The following is a 9,378-nucleotide window of genomic DNA, read 5'->3' on the forward strand; positions in this document are numbered from 1 at the left end:
GGAGCCCGGGGCGGGGCGAGGGGGCGGGGCGAGGGACTCAGGCCCCGCCTCTCGGGCCTGCGGAGCGCGGACTGGGCGGGACCTCCGCCGGAAGCGGCAGTCATGGCGGCGTTCACGAAGGCGGCCAAGTCGCGGCAGCGGCAGCACCTCGAGCGGGGCCAGGTGGGCGCGGGGGGGGGGTACGGCGGGGGGGGCGGCGGCGGGCCCTGTTTCTCACCCCCCCTGACTGTGCGTTTCCCCTCAGCTCGCCTCGCGCAAGGCCCTGGGGCTGCTCGAGAAGAAGGCCGACTACCGGCTGCGCGCCGCGTGAGTGACGGGGCTCCCGGGGGGGGGGCGGGGAGGGGGGGACGGGGGGGTCTCTCCGGGGCTGCTGACCGCGCGCCTTTCCCCGCAGCGACTTCCAGAAGAAGCGGGATGCGTTGCGGGCGCTGCGCCGCCGGGCGCAGGAGAAGAACCCCGACGAGTTCTACTTCCGGATGACCCGCGAGCGGCTGCAGGTGGGGGGCCGGGCGGGGAGGGGGCGGGGAGGCCGCGCGGGAGTGGGCCGAGGGGGGCCGAAAGGGTGCCGGGCGCCCGTTGCCCGCCCTCGGAGCCCGACGCCCGCTGCCTTGCCGGCAGGATGGGGCGCACGTGATCCGCCGGCAGGAAGAGGACTGCCCGCCCGAGCAGCAGAAGCTGCTGAAGACGCAGGACCTGAAGTACGTGGAGATGAAGCGAGTGGCCGAGGTCCAGGTCAGAAGACCCCCCCTCCCCTCCCCGGCCCCGAGGGCCCAAAGCTCTGCCAGCCCCGGCCGCTGGGCTCAGCCCCTTCCCCCGGCCGCCGGTCAGGTCTCTCCGCCTGTTGGAGAAAGCCGCCGGGAGCCCGTGGCGCTGCCGTCCTCTCCCGGCGGTTCCGGCCGGCCGGTTCCAACCCGGTCCTGGCGCTGCGAGGGATGGCGGTTGGGGGCCGGGAGTCCTCCCGGCTTCTCCTTGTTCAGCTGCTGCGGCCTGGCCCAGGGTCGCCTTTTGGGGGGGGAGGGGGAGCCGATGCCCGACCTCCGAATTGTGCGGGGGGGGGAGGCAGCTGCCCAAGCCTCGGTTTGGCCACTCTGGCCTGGCTTCTTTGTCATCACAGAAAATCGAGCAGCTGAAGTCGGAGCTCCACCTGCTGGACGCCGAGGGGAAGCAGCCCAATAAGCACGTGTTCTTTTTTGACACCAAGGAGGAAGGTAAGGGGGTGTGTGTGTGTGTGTGTGTGTGTGTGTGTGTGTGGTGGCTGCCCCTGACTTTGTTGTTGTTAGCTGCAAAGTCATGTCTGACCCATCACGGCCCCATGGACAACGTTCCTCCAGGCCTTCCTGTCCTCTACCATCTTCTGGAGTCCATTTAAGCTCAGGCCTCCTGCTTCAGTGACTCCATCCAGCCACCTCATTCTCTGTCGTCCCCTTCTTCTATTGCCCTCGATCTTTCCCAGCATGAGGCTCTTCTCCAGTGAGTCCTTCCTTCTCATTAGGTGGCCAAAGTGTTTGAGTTTCAGCTTCAGGATCTGGCCTTCTAAAGAGCAGTCAGGGTTGATCTCCTCTAGGACTGACCGGTTTGATCGCCTTGCAGTCCAAGGGACTCGCAGGAGTCTTCTCCAGCACCATATCCTAACTGGGTATGGACAAACCTGCCTAAGTGGATTTTGGCCTTCTGGTAGAATGCTGGAGGAAAAGGAGCAGGGTCACCTCGTTGGTGCTGCTTAAAAATAAAACCCTGTTCTGTGAAATGTTTCCTGTCTGGCAGACAAGAGGCTTGCCAGCAACAGGCGACTGAATTGCAGCAAATTGTAATTCATGCTAACATTGTTTATTCCAATCGCTAACTCACAAGGAGTGACTTACAAATATCAAAATGATGGTTCTGTCCTTGAGCTTTCGATCTAAAAAGATAAAAGAAAAATGGAAACGGGGGTGGGGGGTGGGGTGCCCACGGGAGGAAAGAAACAACTCCAGATCCAATACTAAGAATTTTTTATAAAGGCTAGCTCAGGTGAAAACTAGAGATGCACACAAAAGAGAAAAAGCGTGTGGTTTTGTCATCTTAAGTCTCTGAAATTTCACCAATCTCTTCTAGGTGAGTTGTAATTCAACTAAATTGAAAAACTTGTTAGTTCTGAGAAAAAAAGGGCAAATGGATATAAAATGTTAACACATCCCTGTTAAAATGCCAGCTTTTTGAGATGTGAAAAAATTAGACCAAGATAGATTACTTCAGATTTTTCCCACCTTTAACATAACATATAAGCTGTACAGTTCAATTGAAGAACAGATATTTTAGGAAGAAAAATATAACAAGGTTGCATAAGCGTGCATACCCTTAAACTAATATTTTCTTGAAGTACTTTTTGACAGATTGTGAGGGAATCTCTGGTGCACAGCCCTTCTCGGGTCACCCCACACATTTTCAATTGGATTTGGGTCTGGACTCTAGCGGAGCCATTCCAAAACTTCGATGTTTTCCAGGTGAAGCCATTATTTTGTTGATTTGGAGGTATGCCTTTGGTCACTGTGTTGAAAGGTGAAATTCCTCTTCATCTTCAGCATTTTAGCAGAGGTTTGAAACTGTTTATTCCTTGTGCTGGACTAAAGCCCCTCTTCCAACTGAAGAAAAGCAGCCCCAAAGGAAGCTGTGGGTATAGTGTATTTTTGATGGTGCACAATATTATTTTTGCACCAAATACACTTTTTGGAATTATGGCCAAAAAGCTCAACTTGTTCTCATCAGAATGTTTTCTCACATGCTTTTGTCAGACTTAAGGTAATTTTTTGCAAAATCTAGCTGGGCTTGGATTGTTTTTTGGTAAGAAAAAGCTTCTGTCTTGCCACCCTATTCCACAGCACAGATATATGAAAAATACAGGGGATTGTTGTCACATGTAGTAAATAACTTGCTGGAAATTCCTGTATCTCCTTCAATGTTGCTATAGGGCAGGGGTGTCAAACTGCCGTTCCGTCATCCAGAAGCCGCGCCCACCCCATTGCCGGCAATGGGAAAACCGTTCCCATAGGGCCTCTTGGCAGCCTTTCGGACCAGTTTTCTTCATTTTTAAAAATCAATTTTGGAAGGACCTCTAGTTCTTGGTAATGTCATTGTTATGTTATAAGTTCTCCACTTGTTGATCATTATCTTCACTGTGTTCCATGATATATCCAATGCCTTGGAAATGGTTTTGTACCATTCTCTTGGCTGATACCTTGCAATAATGAGATCCCTTTGAAGCACGGGTCTTCAAACTTGTCCCTTTTATGACTTGTGGACTTCAACTCCCAGAATTCCTCAGCCAGAAGAATTGCTTTGAAGCTTTGTAAGCTCTTTGCAGACCATTGCTTTTGCTAAGAGGCAATTGAGTAAATGTCAAAAAAAAATCCTGCAAGAACTGCTGAACTTTATATGGGCTTGATCAGAGTCATTTTAACTGATGACAGGTATGTATTGACTAGAGGGACGCGGTGGCTCAGTGGGTTAGGACACTGAGCTTGTCGATCAGATGGTCGGCAGTTTGGTGGGTCGAATCCCGAGTGCCGCGTAACAGACTGAGCGCCTGTGACTCGTCCCAGCTTCTGCCAACCTAGCAGTTCGAAAGCAGTTCTACTTGCACAAAAATGCAAGTAGAAAAATAGGGACCACTATGGTGGGAAGGTAACAGCGTTCCGTGCGCCTTTGGCGTCTAGTCATGCTGGCCACATGACCACGGAGACGTCCTCGGACAAGCGCTGGCTCTTCGGCTTTGAAACGGAGATGAGCACCAGCCCCTAGAGTCGGAAACGACTAGCACGCTTGTGTGGGGAAACCTTTACCTTTATGTATTGACTATTTACCATAAATCTGAACATGATTGGTTAATTCTGAACACGGACACATCCCTTAAACACACTTAAACAATCATGTTATTGTATCTTTTTATTGTTATTTTTCCTCCTAAAAGATTTCAGTTGTTTTCAATTGAATTGCTTATATGTTACATTAAAGGTGAAAAAAAAATCCTGAAATGATTTTATCTCGATCTGATTTTTTTTACATGTCAAAATCCTTGCATTTAACAGGGGTGTGTGGTGTTTTTATATCCACTGTATTCACCCTTTTGTCTCAGCCAAAACTCAGAACTAGCAAGTTTTTCAGTTTAGCTGAATTGCAATTCACCTAAAACAGATTGGTGAAACTTCCAAGGCTCAAGGTATTCAAGTCTTTGTTGGTATTCAGTATCAGTAGGAATTGTCTAGAATAATGGTTTCTTGAGATGGCGAACCTTTTTAAGAAGATTAGGGACCCCCAAAGGAAGAATGCAACCGGCTTCTGCTCTCCCTCTGTTGAAGCTCTTCTAAGTGAAGTAGCATGCCTGGGTTATTTGGCCTTTTCCGCTTGGTGCAGCACATTTCCTTTGTAAGCCTAAGGCTGGCCTCAGTTGGTTTGCAAGCTGGGAGTCAGGGAGGGAGGGCCCAACTAATTATGAAAAACCAACCTGTCCTTTTCTCAGTGCAAGGGTTTGATGTTGCTCTCCATCTGAACACTGCTCCGGAGCTGGTCAGCAGAGTCTACAACAGGCCAACCCTTGAAACCCTGAAGAAAAACGCTGTTTCGGGGATCACCACTGATGGACAGTTACAGGTCTGATATTCTAAAGCTTCTTGGATTCCAAGAGTCTTCTCTTGGTTTCAGTTTGCACCCGGGGGCGGGAGGAGGAACAAATTTGTGCGGATACCTGAAGTCGTTGGGAGTGGACAGGGCATTTCAGGGCATTTCAATCCCCTCCTCCTGGAGGGGGCAACATGTAGGAAGAGGTCAGGATGGACAAAGTCCTCTCGGGTTCTCCAGACTCGGGTTTTTTGTGGTTTGTAAAACATGCTTCAGAAGGAAGTGGCCGACTCCAGTGTCTTAAGTGGCATCTGGGAGGTGATGGGAAGTGGCTGTTCACCCTTTTCAAGGGACTCCAATGAGCTTGTGGCAGGTGAACAGGACCGCCGCCAGGTTTAACTCTCGGTGGCTTCTTAACTGCTCCATTGGCAGAAGGTTTTTGGCATGGCGGCTGGAGGGAACAGCTGAGCTACGGAAGAGTACAAATCTTCTCCCTCCTGTTGTGGATTTCAGGCTGATCTGCCAGGGAAGCCGCTTTCAGGGCTGAATGCTGCTTCCTCTGCATGTGGGGTTGTTGCTGTTCACTTGGTCTCCGGTAGAGCTGGAGTGGAGGGAACTTAGCTCCGGAAGCTGCAATGGAGTTGCACCAGGCTGCCTTTGGGATGGGTAGGACCCGACGGGAGATGCGATGTGGGGACATGTGAAGGTTGCCTAGAACCACCGAGGGGGAGGAAACTTCAACAGATGATGATAAGCTCCCCCTCTCTCTGGCTGGCTTATTGCTGACATCCCTAGACTAGTTCAGACTGGTGGGTTTTCTTCTCTCCCAGGAGACTTGAATCATCATCATCTACAGGGGAACAAGTTTGGATCTGTCCTGAGTGTTGGTGCTAATTAGCCCACACCTGCCATGATGGGTTGTGTCAGGAATGCTTTGGGCTGGGGCACGGGTGCAGCAGGAATGGACAGCCCTGTTGCTGGGGTGAGCCAGCCCCTGCCCCCTTTGGTTCTCCTCCTGCAAAGCCAGAGCAGCGTCACTTGACTGCAGCTTCAGAGCGCTTCCGTTAGGTGGTCCTGCCCCAGCCGTCTTGTCTTGCAGACTTGCATGATTTTGGGGACTTCCCTTGACAGCCCAGTTGCAGAAGGACCTGGTTGCAAGGAGAGGCCTGCTCAGCCTCAGGGAAGGAAGTGGGAGCACTCAGAACATTCTGTCACTTTGCGAGCACCTGGGTGAAAAGAATGGCCTCTTTCTTCTCTGTCTCCAGAGGTTGGCTCGCCAGAGGAAGAGTCAGTACAGCCTGCTGAGGCAGCGCATCGAGCGTGAGCGGAAGATGTTTGTCATTGCGCAGAAGCTCCAGACCCGGAAAGATCTCTTGGTGAGGATGGCTGCTTATGGGCCCCGCAGGAGGCGGCCTCTGCTCCCCCTTGCAGGCAATGGGAACAGCAACCTCCTTCCCTTCTGGCATTTCGTCCTTAAGGGATGCATCTGGCCACCAGCTTGGGAAGACCCTGTGCTTCTGTGGGGAAGCAGCTGGCTGATGGGGCCGAGGGCTGGGCTGGGCACCCGGCCCTTCTCTGGAAGCAGTGGCCGGGCTTTTGACAGAGCAGGTTGCCTAGGGAATCTTCTCTTCTTGATTTCAGGACAAAACAGAGAGAGTGAAGTTGAAGAAGGAAACTGTAAATCAGCCAGCAATTTATAAGTTCCAGTTTAGACGGAAGCGCTGACTCTTCTGTGAAGAGGGATCTCTTCCCTTTATTGGCTTGCAAACTTTACAAATGCTTTTCCCACCTCTTGTACCGGTTCAATAAACCCAACAAGAACGGTTGTGAGTGTGTGGCTGTCCTTTCCACCCTGCCCATCCGGGCGCTCTCTTTGGAGCTCGGCTCCTGCGTTTCCCCCTTTCGAGGTAGAAGGGCTGGAAAAAAAAGAACCCTGCGCCCGATCCTGGCCAGGTCAGATGGAAGGGGAAGGTAAGCACTGGGACAGGATGCCTCTCTCCTTCCCGAAGCGCTCTGAAAGTGGGGAGCAGCTGGGCCAGGCTGGGCTTCGACAGCCTCCCACCTGGCTTGGGGTTTGCGCCGCTCCTGAGGGAGGAAAGGGACTTGCAGGAGTGGAGGGATGAAAATGCGCGTTCCAGGGTTGTGATGCAAGTGTAAAAAAAGGTGGCACTTCTGCATGATTTTAGAATTTGCTGCTGTGCTTCTATGCCCCAGAGCAGGGGTGTCAGACTCAATTTCATTGAGGGCCGCATCAGCATTGCGGTTGCCCTCAGGGGGCCGGGTGGGTATGGCCAGGGTGGGCGTGGCCTACTGGGTGGGCGTGGCTAGAGTGCGTATGGCCTACTGGGTGGGCATGGCCAACTCTACATCGTTGGCATCCAGGGTGCCTATGGGGGCCTGGGCAGGAGTGGGACAGATCTGAGGGTCTCTGGCAGAAGGAGGGTCTCTGGGCCAGGGCCAAGGCAGTGGGGGCCATTCCCTCACTGTTTCCAGGATGGCTTCGCGGGCCACATGAAACCACTTCGCGGGCCGGATCCCAGGCCTTGTGTTTGACATGTCTGCCCCAGAGGCTTCGGTGTGAGTTGCTAGGCGCAGGCCTGCTCTCCATGGCAAGGTGGGTGTTGTGAACGGATGCCCAGCAGGTGGCAGTGCAGTTTCACCGAAGGCTGGCTGGGAACAGCTGTGGTTGGATTTAGGCGCTAACCAGAACAGGGGCTTCCGCTGGATGGGCTTGCTCAGCTCTGCCAGCAGATACACTGGATATAATCTGGTTGGCTAGTCTTGCTGCTCTCCTCCTTCCCCCCCCCCCCCCCATTTGAAGTATTTGTCCCTGAGAGATAATGGCTGTGATGATGGGAGACACTGAACCTTGTGGTTTGTTGCAATTGTGCAAGGCTAAAAGGTAGCTGGAAAATCTGGTTTGTGGTATCTTCTAGGGTAGGTGAGCAACCAAGAGGGTTTTGTGTGAACAGAGAGACAGCTTTCTGACTGATTTGCGGTTTCTCCATTTTTCTGATTTCCTCTGGCTTCCCGTCTCTTCTTCAGTGCCACACCTGTGTCTTGGAGGAGGAGAAAAATTCTCAGCATGATCTTTTCCTTTCCGCCCTACCACTGGGCATTGGGAAACGTTCCTGCTGGAAGGGGAAGCGTCTTAAGGGCTTGTCTTGCAAGTCCACGAGGAACTGGGGATTCAGGGCAGTGAACTCAAAAGCAATTGCAAAGAGCTGCAGTAAAATCTCTCACAATGGGGTGGCTGGTGCCTGGGAGAAAGCCACACGTCCCCTTTGCCTGAAAGAGATGGGGGAAAATTCTGATAAGACAAGAAATGACACACACACGCGCAGGATCAAAACTGTAATCTCCCTTTGATGCGTTCAGCTGCAGCAGTTGTGAAAAAGCCAATTCTGTAACGGACGTAATGCCAAAGGTTGGAAAATAAAAACTGGACCATTATTTTTTTTTAATTTTTATTATTTAGAATACGGACCAGACTGGGCAGACGGTTCTGACTATATATAGTTCAAATTGGGTGCGACAAAGCTGAAAAAGGCCAAACGGTCAAGGAGCATCTCAGAAAAAAAAATGTTGGGCAACGTGCGTGGGCTAGAAACCTTTTCCCTCTTCAAGCTCTGATGAAGATGGCGAAATTGTGTGTGTGGAGGGGTGCAGACTGTTGCTGGGAGCGGGACCTGCGGGGAGAGAGGAGCCGAGAAAGGCTGATCTGGGCCGTCCGGCCCAGATCAGCCCTTCTCGGCTCCTCTCTCCCCGCAGGTCCCGCTCCCGGCAACAGTCTGCACCCCTCCACACGCACACAATTTCGCGAGGGCCCAAACTGCCCGGGCGCTGGGCGAGCCGGTTTCATCTCTCCTAGTGTGAGCTTCAGTGGCGTAGCGTGGGTTGTCAGCCCCCGGGGCAAGGCAAGTAATTTGCACCCCCTAACCCGTGGATTTTAGCACTCGAGTCTCTTCCACTAGATTAGTTCAAGAAACCCTTACCCCCTAAGCACATGTATTGTTTGTTATGAAAATACTGATGTAATGAAAGTAAAATGCATCTAATGCGCACCTCCCCAGATGTTCCCCCCTGCACCCCCCACGCTACGCCACTGGGGAGCTTTACTCGCCCGGACATCGAGGGCTTGTCTCCCCGCCAGGAAGCCAGCGGCGCCCACCCCGGGTAGCCCATCGCTTTGGAGCCCCTCTTCGGCCACCCAAGCCTTCCCTGGACTGCGCCCCGGCGCGCCCTTCTCGCCGGCGGCGGAGCTGCGGGTCCTGCCGAGGAGAAGCGGAGGCCGTCCCGGGCAGCCTCTGCTGAGCCGGACCAGCGGCTGCTTCACCGGCTGGGAAAGGCCAGAAGGCCCCGGGGAAGAAGCGCTTCTCCCCAGCCGCTTCTCCGGGGGGGCTGGCAGGGACCCACCCGCCGGTGCGCGGAGGAGGGCAGGGCTGCGGCGGCTGGAGCAAGGGCTGGCTGGCCGCTCGTCGGCATCCGGGGCACGGTGTGGCTGCGAGGTGGATACAATTTAATTAGCCTAATTAAAGGCGCTGATTGCAGAGATTGATTGGGGCGCAGCCAGCAGCAACGGCATCTTTCTAACGAGCTGGAAGGTAGGTGCGGGATCGCAGCCAAGCGAGATGCGTCTCTAATGAGCCGGGGCGCTCGGAGCCCGCTTCGGGAACGCCGCCGCGCTTCGCTTTTGGCAAGCGCGCCGGGTTGCTCTCCCTGAGGAAGGTGTGGGAGCCCCCCCGCCCCCCCTCTTGCTGCAGACAAACCCAGGGGCCTCTCCTC

At 53.6% G+C, this 9,378-nt stretch overlaps 1 protein-coding gene across 1 annotated transcript; it reads left to right on the plus strand.

The window, feature by feature from the left end:
- The first annotated feature begins 58 nt into the window (after positions 1-58).
- UTP11 (UTP11 small subunit processome component) lies at positions 59-6,418 on the plus strand. The gene is made up of 8 exons (XM_081335115.1): positions 59-162; positions 245-306; positions 395-497; positions 619-732; positions 1,115-1,208; positions 4,496-4,626; positions 5,859-5,969; positions 6,235-6,418. The coding sequence occupies exons 1-8, from the start codon at positions 103-105 to the stop codon at positions 6,316-6,318; spliced, it is 759 nt and encodes a 252-aa protein (XP_081191241.1). The 5' UTR covers positions 59-102; the 3' UTR covers positions 6,319-6,418.
- Positions 6,419-9,378: the final 2,960 nt, after the last annotated feature.

Source organism: Vipera berus (assembly GCF_964194415.1).
Source record: "Vipera berus genome assembly, chromosome: 9".
Lineage (NCBI taxonomy): Eukaryota > Metazoa > Chordata > Lepidosauria > Squamata > Viperidae > Vipera > Vipera berus.

Excerpts from the sequence above, each read along its gene's own strand:
- UTP11 (XM_081335115.1), top strand. The coding sequence starts at position 103 with ATGGCGGCGTTCACGAAGGCGGCCAAGTCGCGGCAGCGGCAGCACCTC. Across the intron at positions 498-618 it reads TGACCCGCGAGCGGCTGCAG|GATGGGGCGCACGTGATCCG; the intron begins GTGGGGGGCCGG and ends CCTTGCCGGCAG. Across the intron at positions 1,209-4,495 it reads TTTTGACACCAAGGAGGAAG|TGCAAGGGTTTGATGTTGCT; the intron begins GTAAGGGGGTGT and ends TCCTTTTCTCAG.